At 47.0% G+C, this 18,654-nt stretch overlaps 1 protein-coding gene across 1 annotated transcript in view; it reads right to left on the bottom strand.

The window, feature by feature from the left end:
• Window positions 1-255: 255 nt before the first annotated feature.
• ATP6V0A2 (ATPase H+ transporting V0 subunit a2) overlaps window positions 256-18,654 on the bottom strand; it is a 37,186-nt gene continuing 18,787 nt past the window's right edge. The window contains exons 9-20 of the mRNA XM_044243513.1: window positions 18,292-18,504; window positions 14,477-14,627; window positions 14,137-14,273; window positions 13,755-13,942; window positions 13,560-13,650; window positions 11,205-11,323; window positions 9,912-10,122; window positions 8,602-8,721; window positions 6,951-7,070; window positions 5,131-5,248; window positions 4,503-4,674; window positions 256-3,828 (exon numbers count right to left, since the gene is read on the bottom strand). Coding sequence (XP_044099448.1) covers window positions 3,729-3,828; window positions 4,503-4,674; window positions 5,131-5,248; window positions 6,951-7,070; window positions 8,602-8,721; window positions 9,912-10,122; window positions 11,205-11,323; window positions 13,560-13,650; window positions 13,755-13,942; window positions 14,137-14,273; window positions 14,477-14,627; window positions 18,292-18,504 — 1,740 coding nt within the window. The 3' untranslated portion in view covers window positions 256-3,728. The remainder of the gene's footprint in view (window positions 3,829-4,502; window positions 4,675-5,130; window positions 5,249-6,950; window positions 7,071-8,601; window positions 8,722-9,911; window positions 10,123-11,204; window positions 11,324-13,559; window positions 13,651-13,754; window positions 13,943-14,136; window positions 14,274-14,476; window positions 14,628-18,291; window positions 18,505-18,654) is intronic.

Here is an 18,654-nt window from a genome sequence, read left to right as displayed (position 1 = left end):
CGGAGGTGGCAGGGGCAGAATCAGAGGCGAGGCTGACAGTCCAAGCCCCCAGCCACTGTGGATCAAAGGGCCTCAGAAGGGCAAATACTTCTCCAAGAGTTCAAGAAGGGACAGGTTCCTTCCTGCAGCACAAGGTATTGGAGAAGAGGGAGACCCAAGAAGGGACAACTGACTTCTGGCATTTGGGATCAGGAGAGGGGCCAAGCACTCTGACCCTCCAGCCAAGCCCAGATATAAAGAAGCAAAACACCCATGTTTTAAAAAATATATTTATTTTTCATTAGTAAAAGGAAGTTCAATACTGATAGAAAGATGCAAAAATTTTTTTCATGCATTTGTGGAGCTTTCACTTAGTGACTGTGATCCACTACCCACCCCACCCCCAACAGTTGAGTCTCTTTAGGACAAGGCTGACCCTAAGAACTTAGCCTTCCTGTTGGATTTTCCCATCAAGGAACAAGTGGAATGTTTGAAGTCTTTCTTACAATTCTAAACCAAAGCTCAGCATCAATGACCTGGCTGTTGGAAAACTATTACTTGGAACTGCCTTACTTTCATCATCCTGAATTAAGGTTTCTTAATAACCTTACTGGAGATGTACCAGATGGCATGCAAGCAAATTTGGCTTTAACATTTTAATGAAGAAATTACTGTTTCTAAATGCAGACTGCAGACCAGTTACAGTTTTGTTTTTGTTTTCCAAAATGAATCAGGTCCTAAAATGTCTGAATATTTAACTCATAAATATCATAAAAGTTACCTAAGCTATATTCTATGGCTTATTAAGCTACAGCAGGCTGAAAACTGAGAACAGAATATTTTAATAAAATACCCACCCTGAAACCAAGGACAGAACAGCATTCGGTAAAAGGTGCATCTTTTCAAAGTCCAATCTGCAATGAATGGAAAGCTCACCGAGATCATCAGAACACGCTTTGGGTTACTTAACTGATCACAACTATGTCACCACGGGGACATTCCTTACTCTCACAGGACGAAATCAAATTCTGTTTCCTGAAGAAATCCCTTGGATGTTTGTGTTAGGATTGCATTAAGACACAGAGTGAACACCTGAATCAAAACTGGAAAAGGTGGCCGTCATGCCATGTCCTCTTTGGGAAAACACACAGATATATGTCATTCCCCAGACAACTGACCATTTTTCCTCTGGATATTTGCTATTAAGGGAATGAAGTCTTGTCTTGGAAACTGTACGTGGAATAGTTCTACCAAACAGCTTAAAAATTAAGTGCAGCAACCACTCTGGTAACCTGACATTGGAACCTATAGCTTTAGGGAGGGAAAAAAAAAAAGTCCCCTGGTGCCTGAAAGACATCATCAAACTCTATTTCTAGAGAGTTCTCTCACAGAAGTTATACAACTGTTTTTTTTTTTTTTTCATAGAATAAGGTAGCTTACGTAACTACTACATAGGTTTCAATTTAAGAAATGACTCTGCCCTCTCTGTTCTATATCCTGATAAGAGCTGTTCCTTAAGAATGACCAACTGGCCTGTAACAAGTTACCAGAGGGGGCCCTAAAAGATTCCAGCAGACGCCGCATGTCCCTTGTTTACAAATCAGTTAATGGTGCCCTGAAATCGGGGGTTTCCCAGGGATGAATTAGTTACCATTTTCTTACCGCAGTTCCTTGGAGTAAGCAGTAATCAAGATGCCAGCGGGTAGGGACAAGTCTGCGACCTGAGCAGTGTTACTGAGATTTGGTGTCCCCTCCAAAAAAGTGTGCAACCAACATTACCCCTTGCCGGGGAAACTGAACTCTGAGGGCAGAATCAATTCCCAGAGCCTCATCAGCACTGTTTTAGGTCTGACACTGTAACAGGACGGACAAAACGCAGCCCCTCCAAACCGGCTTTGGGAAACCGCTCACTTAGAAGCAGCCCGGCGCGTTTACTACACTTAGAAAGGTTTCATGGTGGAGTCCCAGGTCAGCGTGCTCAGTCCCTGCCTCTCAGCAAACCGGTCTTGACGTTCCCTGAGAAGATACGCTTAGACTCCAGGCTCCCGGAAGCTCAGCTTGGGACGTAAATTCCAACCTCTGCCACCAGCCAGGTGAAGCAGTGCGGTGACAAATCGGCCTTCTTGTGCGCCTTCCTCAGAACGTTACGGAAGTAAGAACGCCGCAGATTTCTTTTTGAAAATAATTACCTAAGATCAACTACAGTAAAATACGAAAAATGAACGTAATTTACAAGAATATAAATCTTCCTTGACTTACAATGGGTCTCCGCGTAAGTTGAAAATCTGCTAAGTTGAAAACGCATCTAGCACAGCCAACCTCCAGCCCACCTTCCGCGTGCGCAGGGCACGACACGAGCCTCCTGCTGGACAAAATCACCCACCACGAAGCCTGTTCTATAAAGAAGTGTCGACTCCCTCGTGTCATTTCTTGACTCCCACGCTGACAGCAACAGACGGCTCAGCCGTGAGGGTTCGGGGGCATCTGGGACCCTCGTGATCGTAGGGCTGATGAGGAGCAGTGGCCGCAACCCCGCATCACAAGAGAGCACAGGACCGCGACAAGGTCTAGATACGAAATTCCAAGAATGTGTATGGCTTTCGCACCATGATTCAATCAAAATTCACTGAATCGAACGATTGTTGAGTCAGGGACTGTCTGGACAGGTTAAAATGTTCAGTAGGACTGACCCACATTCATTCAAAACTGAATGTCACGTGAACAGATGAATTTAAACTACAGATAATAAGAATTAATTTTCAATTGATCCGAACAGTGTTTGAAAGTTTAAATTAACTCTAAATTCCTTTATCAGACCTTTATTTAGAATTAGTCTGAAAGTAAAAAATTATAATCATACTGTTCTCAAGGAGAGGTGCAGTCTCTTCATGGTAAAATATCTTAATTTATATTTTGTTATAAAAATATACAAAACACTACTTTTTGCTCTTCCCTTCATCAATATAAACCCCTTTTGGTTCAGTAACATCAGCTAAACTGGTCTCTAAGTTCAAATCACATCCACATTGTATCTTCTACAGTCACGCTGGGTTTTAAGGCTCAGGATACAGTTTTATCTTTCAAACATACAATTCTCATAATTGGCTTTACATAAGGATAACAGGATTAGAATATTTTTAAAAATATACAAGTGGGATAACCATCTGTTGTTCGTTATTTTATCCCATTTTCCCCAATTATTAAAACAAGACAAAATTGTAGAAACAGTCCCCTACTTGCAGGCCTAGACAGCATACAGTAAAAAAATGTTTACATACTTGTAATCAGGCAGAACGTGAATCTTTTGATTATCCGTCATTAAATTTTTTAAAAAATTATACTTAACCTTAGCTGTTGGAAAATATTATCTGACAACGTCAAGCAACAGAATGACTTTTTGTTTTTTAATAGGGTGAAAAGGAATTGAGTATCTAAGACCATTTTCAATGAGCCGTTCAAAACTGCTTCTCTCCCCCAAGCCTGTATTTTTAAAAATAACTTAAACGTAACTTTGGGCCTTGACTTATATTTGCTCATTGTAAAAACTGAAAGAAATTTAGAGATCTGAAGTTGATAAACTTTACAAAATATTTAACAGAGGAAGAGGTATATCTTACAGAATTATTTGGCTATATCATAAGGCAATCAATGAAGACGGAATTTTTCCTATCGTAAATCTGACATAAGTGAAATTCTGTAACATGATAATTCTCCATAAATCTGACAGCTCGTTAGGTACGGCAACGTGATCATGCCACGTCGTCACTGAATTTCGACGAAAGCAGTCTGAATGAGAAAGGAACAAATTTGGTGCCTGCACCAATGTAGAACTTGTTCTGAAATTCTACCCTAAAAAAAAAAAAAAAAAATTCAGTGTGTCAATGAAAGATTGTGAATAACACTTCCAACATCTCTTAAAACAACATGTGTAAGTTAAAAAACAAATAAAAACAAACAAAAAAAACCAAATTTCCTGTGCTGAAGCTGCTTCCCTTCTGTACATGCTCTCATGGCACAAATGTTTTGACTTAAACAAAATACATTGTTGTATGTTGTATGTTGTATGTGCCCCATGTCGCCTTTCTCCGTGTGTAACAGAAACACAAACCCATCAGGCCACCTCCCGCACTCCACACAGACGCGCCTCTCTCTGCACTCTGGTACTTTCACACACACAAGTAAGCCGATATATACTAGAAATAGTTATATGTTAAGAAATATGTAAGAATTTTTACTTTATTTTACAATAAGATAAAGGGATTTTTCAGACCCCAAATGAATTAAAAGCATTAAGCACACGGAGGTATCCAGCAAGCATAAACCTGCTTTTAGTTGTCAGTGATAATATTTCAGAAACAAAATACCATTTTAACTCGGGGGATCTGAATCCAGATCCCAGGGTCGGGAAGGCAAGCACCAGCCTCCCTGAAGTGGCCAGATCTGTGCGGGTTATATATATCTACACGTAGGAAGGGGGTTCCTTCTTTTTAAGTAACAGTCTCAAAGCTAAATTTTGAACTCACCAGTGGAGGCGTATGGCGTGAAGAAATGCAGAAAGGCCTTCCATGATCAAAAGGATGAAAATTGTCAAAACTGCAAAGAGCGCGATGACCGGCAGCAGCAGCAGGACTCCGTACGTGGTGTCCACTCGGAGGCCCACACGCACCAGCATGGTCCACAGGACGTCGGACAACTCTGCGGGCGGAGGCAGTTGGCAGAGTTCACTTCTGTTCACACGCGCCGAGGCACCGCCATTAGCTCACGGGACCAGGTTTCCTTTTGACAATTCTGACTTATTACCCACGAAATAATACACACGCTTTATTTATCACACTCCAGATGTGATCTGCTTCTCGTGTCAAAGTGAACCAGCCCCTGAGGCTAAGCAGCCCCTGATCATCTCAAACCCTGAGAAAGACGGGGCATGCCAGAAAAATCCGAGGCCTGCCTCTCAGAGAGAGGACTTGACCCAACCTGGGGTCGGGCTGGCTCTGTCCCCACACAACACTAGTTCACACAGCATCTGAAAGATGGGACTGTGCTTCCTCGGATACATGAGATGGCCCACAGCGCCTCCCTGGGGGTTCCCTGTGGCACGGTGGGGTGTCTCAGCACAGAGTTGGGGAACTGCGGGTCTGAGCGAAGACTTACGTGCGTGAGCCAAACTGAGCGCCCAGAGCCTCAGGTAGGAAGCGGTGTTGGAGATGCATCCCAGGCAGTACTCGATGGAATGAATCACTTGGGTCATTAATATTTCTCCAAAATTAAACTGGGAGAGATCACACATGTGTTAGGGCCAGTGTACTGCCCGCGCGCTCCCACAAGTTACCCTGTGTCCCACTTCCGCCCCCTCGCTCTCGGTGACAGAAGAGGCATCTGCGATGTTGGGGACAACACCCAGAGCATGAGGAACAGTGAAGCAAAGCTCCGAGCTCCACTAACAGCTCTACCACAGACCACTCTGTGACCTACACAGCAGCGCTCCCGGCCTCAGTTTCCCCTAGGGCACCCTCACAGCCCAGGGTGACTCAGGAGCTAGACTCTGGCTACCTGCGCATGTCTGAGAGGTAAACGCAAGCCTCACAAAGAGAAACTGTGAAGAGGGGCCCCTGATGGTGAAAAGGCTGCGCGACCCTGGGAAGGAGGCCCCCGACACTCTCCCAGCTCTGCTGCTTGGTCTTTGTTATGATCTTGGGAATCATTAATCGTCCCAAATCAAAACACTCAATTACATAATAATTATAAAATGTTGATTATAAGAAATTTTGTTCAGTCTTTATCGGATGACCAAAGGAAGCTTCCACGAACATGAAGCAGCAAAACGGCTCAGCTGTGTGTGGCCAGGACTGTGTCTCCCTTCTCTGGGGGGGATCTGCTTCTCCCGCCACTGATCCCAAACCCCCAGCGCCAGCTCAAGGGCTAAACTGTGTCCCCCTCCAAATTCCTGTGTTACAGCCCTGACCCCCAGTGTGACTGTGTCTGGTGACAAGGCCTTGAAGGGGAATATTAAGGTGAAGAGAGATCCTAAGGGTGGGTGTCCTTACAAGAAGAGACACATGCCCACAGAGGACAAGGCCCCGTGAGGACACACTGAGAAGGCAGCCGTCCACAAGCCAAGGAAGAGAAACCAGCCCCACCAACATCTTGAACCTGGACTTCTGGCAGTTGGTTTCTGTGCTACAGCGGCCCATGCAGACGACCCGAGCAGCTTTTGGTCTGCGGATGGAGAGTGACCCCAGACAGATCGTCCCAGTACGTCCTGGGGATTCTTCCTAATGTAACAATCAGTCAAGAGCACTTTTCTCTCTTACTGAAAGACTGAAGAAAATCAGTCAGCACTAGCTGTGGCCAAGGTTCCAAAATCGGGGGGCCAACTGGCTTCAGAACGGAAAACAAACTTGCAAAGAACCAAGAAGTTCCCAGACTTCTTGGAGTTGGAGACCCACAAACCAGTTAAGCCTGGAGCTCACACGGCTCCTGTCCTGACGGGAGCCAGTCAGCAGGCTGCCCTTAAAGCCGGGGTCAAATAGGCTGCCTCCTCCTTACAACCAGGAAAAAGTTCTGAGACCAAAACCTTCCAAAAGCAAAGCTCATGACATCTTAAGTCACTTCCCATGACAGCACGTGATAGTAACGCTACAAATCCCACCACAGAGCTGAAGAAGCAAAATGAGAAGAACCTTCTGACGAACAGAATGACCAAAGCAGCGTCTGGGAAGCTTGTGTGACCGTGTCTGGAGTTGTTTCTCTTTGTTTTTTAAGATGATTATTATCATCATTCTCATGGTGATTACCTCCATGAAAGCTTAGTTGCTTTTTCTTCTCTCTCTCTCTCTCTCTTTTTTTTAATGCAAACTCTATGCCAACGTGGGGCTCGAACTCACCACCCTGAGATCGACCGACTGAGCCAGCCAGGCACCAGAGAGCTTGGCTTCCAGTGGAGTGTTTTCAACAGTAACAGAGACAATTACCTCTTCGCATGTCATTTCTCTGCATCCATCTTCCATCTGGTTATTTCCTTCTTCTATGTCTTGGCTTCCCAGCAGAGAAACCTCTTCCTCACTGTCTTTTCTTATAAGCGTGTAACCACTCTGACAACAACCAAAAGAAGGCAGAGTCATTGCCTTGGAAATCGTGAGGGCGGGACAAATCCAACATCAGAGCCCCTTCCTTTCTCTTAAGGACTCAGTTCTTTGAGAATAAAAAAGTCGTTAAGAGACGCTTAACAACAGAGAACAAACCGAGGACAAACTGAGGGTTGGTAGGGGACAGACTAGACGGGGGATGGGCTAGATGGGGGACGGGCCTGAAGGGGGGGCATCTGTTGCGGGGAGCGCTGGGTGTTGTGTGTAAGTGAGGAATCACTCAATTCTACTGCTGAAACCAATTGTATTGTATGTGTTAATTAAACAGAACTTACATAAAAACTTGAAATCAAAAAGATTAAATTAAATTAAATTAAAAAGTTCTTTGCAAGGCCACGAGTACTCCCCCACCTCCCCCCCCCCCCGATTAAGATGGCTGTTATTAAAAGACCAGTAAGTCTCCATGCGGTGCAGAGGAACCGGCTCTCTGCTCCCCCCGCCAGCAGTAATGTGAAGCAGTGCACTTGCCGTGGAGAACGGCGATGGGGCCTCGGAAAATTAAACCCCCTCTACGTGATCCCACAGCTCCATTTCCAGATACGTATCCAAGAGCACTGCCGGCAAGGGCTGGAACAGAGTCTCATACGCCCAGGCTCCCAGCAGCATAGCCACAAAAGCTAAACGGCAGCAACAATGCAAGCATCCGCTGACGAATGGACAGACTGACAAACAGAATGCGGTCTCGCCACGCAACAGAATGTGACTGAGCCTTAGAAGGGGTGACAGGGGTAAAGCTGGAGCCATGGTGCTCAGTGACACCGGCAGTCACAGAAGGACAGATGCGGTGTGGGTCCACGCACACAGGGAGGAGTCGAACCCCAGCAACAGCAGGCAGAGGGGCCGGGGAGGAGAGTGGGGGGTCAGCATCTCGGGGCCAGGGTCCCCGCTGGGGAGGATGACAGAGCTCTGGAGTCGGGTGGGGGCAGCGGCCGCACAGCCCTGGCAATGTGCCTGGTGCCCCGGGCCGCACACTCACAGAAAGTTACAATGGAAACATCTGTTATATCTGTTCTATCACAGTAGATTTTAAAGAAGTAAAATGAGAAAGCAGACACACAGGAAAACAATCTAGAAAGAAATCTAGCAAAAGGGTGACCCTGGCTGTAACAGAGGGACAGAAGAGGGCCCCGCTTTCTCTACGTTCCATGTTTTCTATAATTAGTTACATTTTTTAAAAAAACCACTTTAAAGAAAAAAAAATCAAGAATCAAAATCAAGGCACAGAAGCGCTTTAACGACAGTAACCGAGCTGAAGGACTTGGCTCCAACTCCCCACAGACCCCGCTGCTCGCTGGGGCAAGGGTGACGTACTATAGAAGCTTCTGGAGCACGGGCCACAGCAGGCCGAAGGAAGGAGGCTCTGGCCTGAAGTCAGGACTCTCGGACCCTCCGAAAGGCGTCCCCTGGGCTCCTCCTTGTACAACCTGAAAGCGGACTCGGCTCGCCGCCTACGCACATGCTCCCGACTCACGCTTACCCTGCTCACTCCGAAGCAGCTGCGCCCGTTGTGCAACCACAACAAGAAGAGCGGTTTTCCTAGGAAGAGGACGGGGACAGACAGCGCGGTGACGGCCAGCAGCAGTCTCTGCACATGCTCCTGCGGGCGTGGAGGGGAGGAAGCCCATTAGGATGCAAGGACAGTGCTAACCGGTCCCAGGCCCACCCGGTGAGCGAAGACCAAGGACAGCGTCTCCTTCTTCGCAGTAACAAGGAACAGAATGTAAACATAAGCCAAATCCTTCCTGCTTGTGCATGTCTTCTAGACTCCTAGCTGAATTCTAGAACCAAAGAGTAACACTGCCAACAGAATGGGACGGTATCATTCGGTTCCGATCTAAGGAACGAGTAAGAAAATTCTAGACAGATTCAAACTCCAGCTAATTAATTTTCTGAAAATACCATAAGAGGGCGAATATAATACAAGCTGTTCATTTCTTTATATTCCTGTTCTGGATTTTTTCATTATCATTCCAAAGAGGACATAAGGAACGTGAGCACATAGTAAGTGGATTCACTTTTACATGAGAAAAATGCTAAAAGAGGATTCAGAACAAAACTAAACGCATTTTCTTTAAAAAGCAGGGATACTGTGGCGCCTGTGTGGCTCAGTGGGTCAGGCCTCTGCCTTTGATCCAGGTTGTGATCTTGGAGTCCTGGGATCGAGCCCCGCATCGGGCTCTCTGCTCAGTGGGGAGCCTGCTTCCCTCTCTCTCTCTGCCTGCCTCTCTGCCTACTTGTGATCTCTCTCTGTCAAATAAATAAATAAAAACTTTTAAAAAAAGAAAAGAAAAGTAGGGATATTGGGCGCCTAGGTGGCTCTGTGGGCTGGGGCCTCTGCCTTCGGCTCAGGTTGTGCTCCTGGGATCCTGGGATTGAGCCCTCCATCGGGCTCCCTGCTTGGTGGGGAACTTGCTTCCTGCTCTCTCTCTGCCTACTTGTGATCTCTGTCAAATAAATAAATAAAAATCTTTTAAAAAAATAAATAAAGTAACTAGAAAAAGAGGGGGATTCGCCAGCACTCAGAAACCCTCCAGAAATACACTTTCTTCCCAGCACTTCAGACAGCTAGGAGTGGCAGCGAGTTCGCACAACACTGCTCGACCAGATCCCCCAGCCCAGCGTCCAGGGCAGGGTGGCAGCTCATGTGATCACGTCCAGAGAAACAGGAAGCCCCTACGGGCCCAGGAAGGCTGTGGAAAGCACTTTCCATCACCCACTAATCGACACAAAAAGGCTCTCGGGAGGACTTCCTTTAAGTTCCTGAGAGTGGAAAGGAGCATTACCCACCTGCCCTGCGTACAGGCCGTTTGTTTCGCTAGCCGGGAACAAAAACATGTTGATAAATTCGATCAGAATGCTCGGGGCAACTCTGGAGGTTTCGGCCGAGTACACCAGCCACTTATAGACGATCATGAAGATGAGGTACCCGAAGATGCAGAGCATGAAGAGAAGTTCTGGGACGGAAACCAAATAAATATTGAACTTCTTCCGGAAATGCCTAGGGAAAAAGGAATCGACCAAACCCTGAGCCAGTCTGGACTGAGATAGAGAATAAAGAGTAAAGTACTCTTCCATTCCCTGTGACAAGGTCTAGCTCAGTGGAACAGCTTTAGTCTTCTGACAACTCATACAGGATTCAGGTATGTCCATGAAGAAAACAAGTTTAAGCACAATGAAAATACTGGTGTTTCATCGTGAGACCCAGTTAGAGTCAGAAAATATAGGGGCGCCTGAGTGGCTCAGTGGGTTAAGCCTCTGCCTTCAGCTCAGGTTGTGATACCAGGGTCCTGGGATAGAGCCCCACATCAGGCTCTCTGCTTAGCAGGGAGCCTACTTCCCCCTCTCTCTGCCTGCCTTTCTGCCTACTTGTGATCTCTCTCTCTCTGTGTGTCAAATAAATAAATCAAATCTAAAATAAAAATTAAATTAAAGGGCTCCTGGGTGGTTCAGAGGGTTAAAGCCTCTGCCTTTGGCTCAGGTCATGATCCCAGGGAACTTGGATCGAGCTGCGCATCGGGGTCTCTCCTTGGCGGGGAGCCTGTTTCCTCCTCTCTCTCTCTGTCCGCCTCTCTGCCTACTTGTGAGCTCCCTCTGTTGAAAAAATGAATAAAAATTTAAAAAAAAAATTTAATTTAATTAAAAAAAAAAAAAGAAAATACAACCTCTTCCTCTTTACACACTAGTGCTGGTAAACAATTTTCTAATTTATAAAATGAAAAAAGAACATAACAAAAATCAGTTCCAGAAATATATCGGAATGTACATGTTGCATGCCTCCCTCCCTCAAGTGTCGGGCTCCACGGGGGCAAAGCCTGTATTCTGTCTTTAGTACCACTCGATGTGCAGAGTGTAGACCAGTGCCCTATGCAGTATAGTGCCCCCGTGTGCTATATACTCAATAAACAGCTGCTAAATAAACCAACCACTGAACAAACACCTGTATTAAACCGAATCAAAGAAACAACACACCACCACACCAGCTGCCTTTAAGACCCATATAGTCTACTCTCAAGAAGCAAAGTTTAAGAAATACCAAGCTTGGCTTATAAATACTGCTTTAAAAATAAAATCTGTACTTACAAGTGGTTAAATATTCCCAGAATGACTCCAAAAGTCATGTGAATAATTCCTAAAATCACAGACATTTTCATTTTGAAAGAGTTCAGAAAAGTGAGACGGTTTGTGGCCAAGTTCCAAATCTGAAGACAAAACAAAACAAGACAAGACATCTTTAACCTCCTTCAACTGCTTGGGGGCACACAGGTGACACTGGACACATTTTCCTCCCTTAAATCAAAAGGCAGCTAGAGATTTAAAAAGAAGGCAACATTCAGACTTTCTTCTTGATGCCTCTGAGCTGAGAACCGCTGATTTTCTTAAACCAGGGCCACAGACTATTACAAACAATTCTATCTTTAAGGTAAAGTTCAAAGGACGCCAAATGAAACAATACTGTGTTTAGGGATCCAAGACTCGGCAGCGATACTAAAAGGAAGTGCAAGAGAAAGAGTAACACAGAGCTGGGGGGGAGGAGTGGGAAGTTCCCTCTGGGGACAGCTGGGGACAGCGGGGCCCTTACCCTGGGCAGGGACCATACAAATATGCATGTTGTAACTTTACATACATGTTTTATACATTCTGTGTATGTGCATTTTGTAATAAAGTTTAACAGAAAACAAGGAAGCGGGGAGAGGTGGGGGGAGAGAGAAAAGGAGGAGGGAGAGAGGAAGGAAGGAAGCAGAAGCGCAGAGCAGCCAAACCAAGCTGCTGATAAGGCCCAGGGGCGGCTGATAAGGCCCAGGGACTCCGGCGGGACTCCCCGGGGCTTCCTGTCCCAACCCCGCCAGAGCCCACTGTGACTGCTTCTCTCGCTCTCTGACAAAATCATTCTGAGAGTCCCTCACTTGGGGGGATTAGGAAAAGGAAGATAGGACCTCTTAGGACAGAAAGACTCGTTCTTTTTAAGTGCAAGTAAGACTTTAGAAAGAAGACTCTCGGCTGACTTCAGCTTGACTGTTTGGACCCGTGGGAAGAGCCTGCTGCCAGCAGTGAGACCCAGAGGGCAGGAGGGGCAGGACAGCAGGAAAACTAGCAACAGTGCGACGCGGCAACGGCAACATGAAGTCTCTGTCCGGCGACTAAGCTAAACGCAACTGGGCACAGAATGATCTTTCAGGCAAAGAAGGGCGGAGAGAAAGGTGTATCTGTATGTTCACAGACACCTGCGAGGCAACACAAGAGACTAACCTCTGCGGTTCCCGTGCTGGAGGTGGGGGGCTGAGGGGATAAGGACGGGGAGGGGGAGACCTTTCAGGAGAGCTGTACCTTGTACATACACGAGGTACACACATGGCTCTATTTTTTAACTATTTCAGAGTAATGTTGATTTTTAAAATTAAACCAAAGCAAAAGGAAGCAGTACCATGCCTCAGTCTCCTCCTCCCCCTCAAAACACCCACTTGAACTTTCTTCCTCGGGGCCTTTATTCAGAAACGTTTCTTTCCTTCAAGTTAGGCCACACGTTATTAGGAATTTGCCTCCAAAACCAAAGGGAATTATTATAAAAGTTTTTTCATGCTTCCAATTATATGAAGACGGAAAGCAAAAACGTTGAATGATACAAATTATGTGTAGAGGTGAGAATGAAGAGAACAATTCAGAGGCTTGGACAGCTCGGAAGAAGGCAGGCTGGACCTGTGTCATTCTGTTTTCTCATTCCTGTACGCAGTTACAGCATGTGCCCCCAGACCAATTCTGTGCTGGCCTCTAAGCTCCCCTTTCCAGGGTTCCTCCAGAAGATGCCCGACATGTCCCGGAAAACAGTGCCTCAGCCTGGAGGAGGCCTGGAATGAAGGCAGGGGTGGGGGGTGGGGATGGGGAACTGGCTCACTGAGTGCTATTGGGGGGGGGGATGACCTTGTGGGGGACAGCAGTCCTTCCTGGCCCCCTGCTGCTACGTCTTCCTTTTCCAACACTTACCATTTCAAAAACTACTTCCACAAGCACCCTGAGAACTCTGAGCTCCCTTTCAGGTTCTAAAACTCCATCCTATTTCTTTCTAGATCAAAGGGTAAAAAATAATAATAATAATCCTCGCATACAAAGAAGAAACGTAGGGAGCAGCCTGCATTAAACGGTTCCTGAAGGGCCGGCTCTCCCTAGAGTAAAAACAGGTCAGGAACCATGCCGGAGTGCAGCTGCCCCTCTGCACTGACCTGCTTTCCCAAAGGGACAGCTCAGCTTCGTCTCTAAACCAAGTTCATTAGGGACGCACATGGGCCACCGCAGCTCACGCAGAAACCGCCGCAGGGCACCTTCCCCACCGTTCGCAACGGCGTGAACCACGTCCAAGAGCCCGAGGGAGCCCCGTGACAATGACAACCAGGCGGCACCCCAGAGGAAGCCGCGATCACCACGAGGAAAATGCACACTCACGGGATCGATGCCAAGAGGGTAAGGGCCTTGGAACACTCCAGGAACACTCGGGTCCAACTGCAAAACCCTGCTGCGCCTGACGACGGAGTCACTGTAACAGAGAGCGGAGTGAGCGGCCGCACGGCCGGGGGACGGAGGAGCCTCGGCAAACGCTCTTCCCCCGAACACCGCGCAGGGTGCCCGGGCCGCGCTTACTTCCAGAGCACCATCCTCCTGCGCTCCGCCGGGGCGTGGCTGGAGCTGTACATGGCAGACACGTTCCAGCCGGAGCCGAACAGATTGACCGACTTGGAGAAGCAGTCGTTGTAGATGAGGCCCGTGTACACGGAGAACAGCCCCATCAGCAGCAGGATGTAGCGGCCGTTGAAAAACATGCGCATAATCTGCGGGCGAAGCGGGTGCCGTGAGCAGGGGACGCCCCAGCGCTGCCCACAGGCCCATGCCCCTTCCGGCCCAGTCAGGGATGCTTACTGCCAGACGCCCACGTTTGATAAACGTCCCCTGTTTAGTCAAAAAGAGGGGAACGACTACTAATCACCCACCCCTGTGTAACACGTGGGAGTGTCTATGCTCTTACCTCCTGTGACTGCTTTAGTCTGGGATGGTTTTCATTCAACACCAGCAAGAGGGCAAATAAGAACATCACAAAGCCGTGTCCAAAGTCTCCGAACATCACGGCGAACAAAAAGGGGAAAGTGATGATGGTGAAGAGAGCTGCAGGGAAAGCAAAGCAAGAGACTTGATTCGCCAGAGGCAGAAAATTCTAGTTAATGCCAACACTCGACTTTCTCCAGAACTCCCGAAAGAGAATGGACAGGCGGACACGACGGGAGCCTGAGCCTGCTTTCGCAAGCATCGGCCGCATCCTTGCAGGCAGATGCGGCAGCGATCAGACAAAAACTCCTCGGGCTTCCGACCTGGGTTCACCTCTCTGTAGCTCCCAACTCCGTAGGCGTCCACGATGTTCTGAAACCCCTCGGTGAACTTGTTGGTGCGGATGAGAGTTGGGGGTGTTTCTTTTGTTGGGATCGTGTTCATAAACGAGGGGATGGTAGCACCGCTCTCTCTCTTTCGCATAAAAAGAAAGAATAAAAATTACCATCCAAGAGTTCATTCAACAAACAATGGCTCCCTGCCAGCCCAGACAGGCAAGGCTCCGCGTGGCCCATGGGGAGGTGCAAACCACCACTGGGGGTGCTGGGAGGGTGAGTCAAGGGCAGCTGAGTGGCCACAGGAGTCAGGAAGTCTTGGGGGGTAGGACCTGGGGATTCAATCTTACAGAAGGAAGCATGTAGCCAGGCTGTAAGGGCAGGAAGCAAACAGCAGGGCCGGGAATGACAGGGATATGTACATAAGGCAGTCTCAGAATCACTAACGTAAAACTGAAATTTAATCTTTTATCTCTTCAAGATGTTCAAGAGGAATCTGGAGACAACTATACAATATTACTAATAAAACCAAAAAATAGATGAGGATGAATCAAAACGTCAACATTAGTACAGCAAAGTCATGTACATAGCTTTCTCCTTCAGCGTTCACAATTCATCAAAAATGTGTTTATTCATAGTGGGAGGGAAAACCTTTTTATTTTATTTTTTTTTTTAAAAGATTTTATTTATTTATTTGACAGACAGAGATCACAAGTAGGCAGAGAGACAGGCAGAGGGAGAGGGGGAAGCAGGCTCCCCACCGAGCAGAGAGCCTGATGCGGGGCTCGATCCCAGGACCCTGAGATCATGACCTGAGCTGAAGGGAGAGGTTTAACCCACTGAGCCACCCAGGCACCCCGGGAAAACCTTTTTAAATAAAGTAAAACAGGTTATTAGAAGAGGAGTTGATTTTCCAGTCAAATTCTATTTAAGATACTTGCCGGTAAGGGGATTCTGGGAAAATCCCCAATGGCACATAGTTCTGAACCGCCCCGAATCCCTTCAAGAACAGACAGGGCAACCAGAGAGCAAAACCAAAATCCCACAGACAAAACTTCTCACAAAAGCATGTCCCCACAAGCCACCACATGCAAATGGGGACAAACCGCTCAACACAACGACACCTGCACGGTAAGAGTCTCCAGACCAGAGGAAGCGAGAGAAGCAATGTGGCGTTGGAGAGACCCAAGGAAGAAACATCCCAAGAGAGTCAAAGGCATTCCCTGGAAAGCACAGAAGGCTGACCCAAGAAAAGTAGCTGGAACTGGGAAGGGTTCTGTCTACTTCCAGAGTATATGAGTGCAAGGGGTCCACGGGAAGTGAGGTCTGCGGGGACACAGCGGTCCAGCTCCCCTAAATTCACAGAACACCGGCTGGGACATCCTCCCACCACAGGGGCGCCCCACTGATGAGAGACCCGGGAATGAACTGAAGCTGAGCAGGACAGGAACAAAAGAGATAAGGAAAGAGAAAGTCCAGGTAAAAGAGGGAGAGAGGAAGCCTCAGGTCCAAGGGCTTACAGATTTTTGATCCCTGCCCAGAAGTAGTAAAGAAAATTCTGTGAAGTTAGGAAAGTGATCCTGAATCTGCCCTCTTTTAAAAGTCCCTTAAGTACCTTGAACATGTTCCGTAAAACCAAGATAAAAACAGATGATGTATTTATATTTATGTAATGTATGGTTCCCATTGGTATCTTAAAAATATTTTCATATATATAAATATATATTATGTCTAATACAGAATTTCCTTGAGTATTTAAACATGCTTTCAGAAAACTCATTACATTTTAGAGTGATCAAAAGAAGGATGGAGGTAAAAACTTACATAAAGTTATAGTAAAAAAAGACTTAGCAGAACAATATCCTTCTGGACAAGGAAACCACGCCAGAAGGACATGTCCACAAAACAGACAAAAATTTACCTTACTCATTTCAAAATGAGCAAAAAAAAAATTACGAAAATAATGCATGATATGAAAAAGCACCAGGAAGCAGAATTAGGTATTAGAAATACCTATCTTAGATAAATACAATTATAAGTGAGGTTAACAGAACTCAGAAAGCAATCAGAAATAAAAGAAAAAATATTCAGCAACGAGACAACACTAGATGGAACCCCCAAGGTGAAGAAACCTTCCTGGTTAACAAAGCCATAAGAGAAATGGGCAAAAGAATGGCTATTTTTAAAAAATCAAAAAGAAGTAAAGAAAGATAAAAAGGACTCAAGAGGGGGGAAAAAAGACTCAAGAAAAAGTGACAAACATTGAAGAAAAACAAAGAAGGTTCAACTGAAACCTGACAGTGGGTCCTAAAGGAAGAAACCAGAGCAAGAGAACAGAACCAATACCAAAAAGCATAATTCGGGAGAACTCTTCTGAAACTTGCTTTAAACTAGGTATTAAAAGAATCACTAGGGTGCCTGGGTGGCTCAGTGGGTTAAAGCCTCTGCATTTGGCTCAGGTCGTGATCTCAGGGTCCTGGGATCGAGTCCCACATCGGGCTCTCTGCTCAGCAGGGAGCCTGCTTCCTCCTCTCTGTCTCTGCCTGCCTCTCTGCCTACTTGTGATCTGTCTGTCAAATAAATAAATAAATAAAAATCTTTTTAAAAAATAAAAATAAAAAAGTCACTGACCTCTAAACTAACAATAACAATACATTATATGTTAACTCAATCTAAATTAAAATTTTTTAATTAAAAAATGAAACTATAAGGGCATCTGGGTGTTTCAGTCATTAAGCAAAGGCAGACTTTGGCGCAGGTCATGATCCTGGGGTTCTGGGATTGAGCCCGGCACCAGGCTCTCTGCTCTGCGGGAAACCTGCTTCTCCCTGGCCCATTGCCCCTGCTTGGGTTCCTTCTCTTGTTGTCTCTCTGTCAAATAAATAAAAATCTTAAAAAAAAAAAAAAAGAATATTCAAGTGGCTCCTGAACGGAAAAGATTTTCAACTTCACTCAGAATAAGAGCAGGGCAGCAGCTAGTATTATCAAACTGACGTGGCCAGGCAGTATCTGGGACTTTCTCCTGCAGATGAGTCAGGTGTCAGTCACTGCGGTGGCATTCGCGACACCACAGACCACCTGAACAAGCAGGGGACCCGTGCAACTAGTTATAGTACATCCGCACAGTGGAATATTACATAGTTATAAAAAGTAGGAAAGTCTGATTAAGTGAAAAGAACAGTATGAATGAATAGCACGCACCTCTTTGTGAAGAAAACTATCATTGGGGCGCCTGGGTGGCTCAATGGGTTAAGCCTCTGCCTTCGGCTCAGGTCATGATTGCAGGGTCCTGGGACGAGCCCCCAACCAGGCTCTCTGCTCAGCAGGGAGCCTGCTCCACCCCCCATCGCCCTGCCTGTCTCTTTGCCTACTTGTGATCTCTCTCTCTCTCCCTCTCTCTCTCTCTGTCAAATAAATAAATAAATCAAATCTTAAAAAAAAAAAAAGAAAGAAAGAAAGAAAACCACCCATTCATACCTGCTTACCTACAACTACGAAACTCGAAGACGTAACACAGAGCAACAGTTATCTCTGAGGCAACAGGGGTAGGAGGAGGTCACTCCGCTGTGTCCTTTACTTTACACAGGTCTTACTTTCAACCACGAGACCCTATTCTGTACTCCAAGCGCAAACGACACCCGCACGCACAGCTCTGGCTCTCCAAATACCAACCCGCTCAGCGGCCTCTCACGGCTCAGGGCTGTCCCGCGTCCCCCGTGCGGGGCAGCCGGCTCCCCCGCGCCCCCAGAGCAGCCCCATCCCAGCGTCTGGTCCCGGCAGGGGCAGGCCCCGGGCCGCCTTACCGAGCCGTCCTCGAGTGCCCGGCGCAGGTCGTGCAGGTCGGCCTCGGGACACCAGACCTCGGCGATGAGGCACTTGTTGGTCACGTCGAAGCTGCACATGTTCAGCATGTGGTAAATGGCCTTCATCTTCTTCACCTGGATGACGTGGCTGTAGACAGATTCGGCGGCTTTACACAGCACTTGCCTTAAATAGTCCTCTGTTTTGTGAAGCACCTGGGTGGGAACAAACACGGGCTTCCAGCACTGGGGACACTTGTCGGTCTCCGTCCGTTGGGCACCTGCCTCTCCTGGGGGCAGGCAAGGGAGCGGCTCGTTCCTTCTCGTCCTGACCCCAGCACCACTGGGAAGCGGGCAGAAACCTAA

The sequence above is a fragment of the Neovison vison genome, chromosome 3 (genome assembly GCF_020171115.1).
Source record: "Neovison vison isolate M4711 chromosome 3, ASM_NN_V1, whole genome shotgun sequence".
In the NCBI taxonomy this organism is placed as follows: Eukaryota; Metazoa; Chordata; class Mammalia; order Carnivora; family Mustelidae; genus Neogale; species Neogale vison.
The sequence above is the reverse complement of the archived record's forward strand: the minus strand, read 5'-3'. Positions and strand labels throughout refer to the sequence as shown.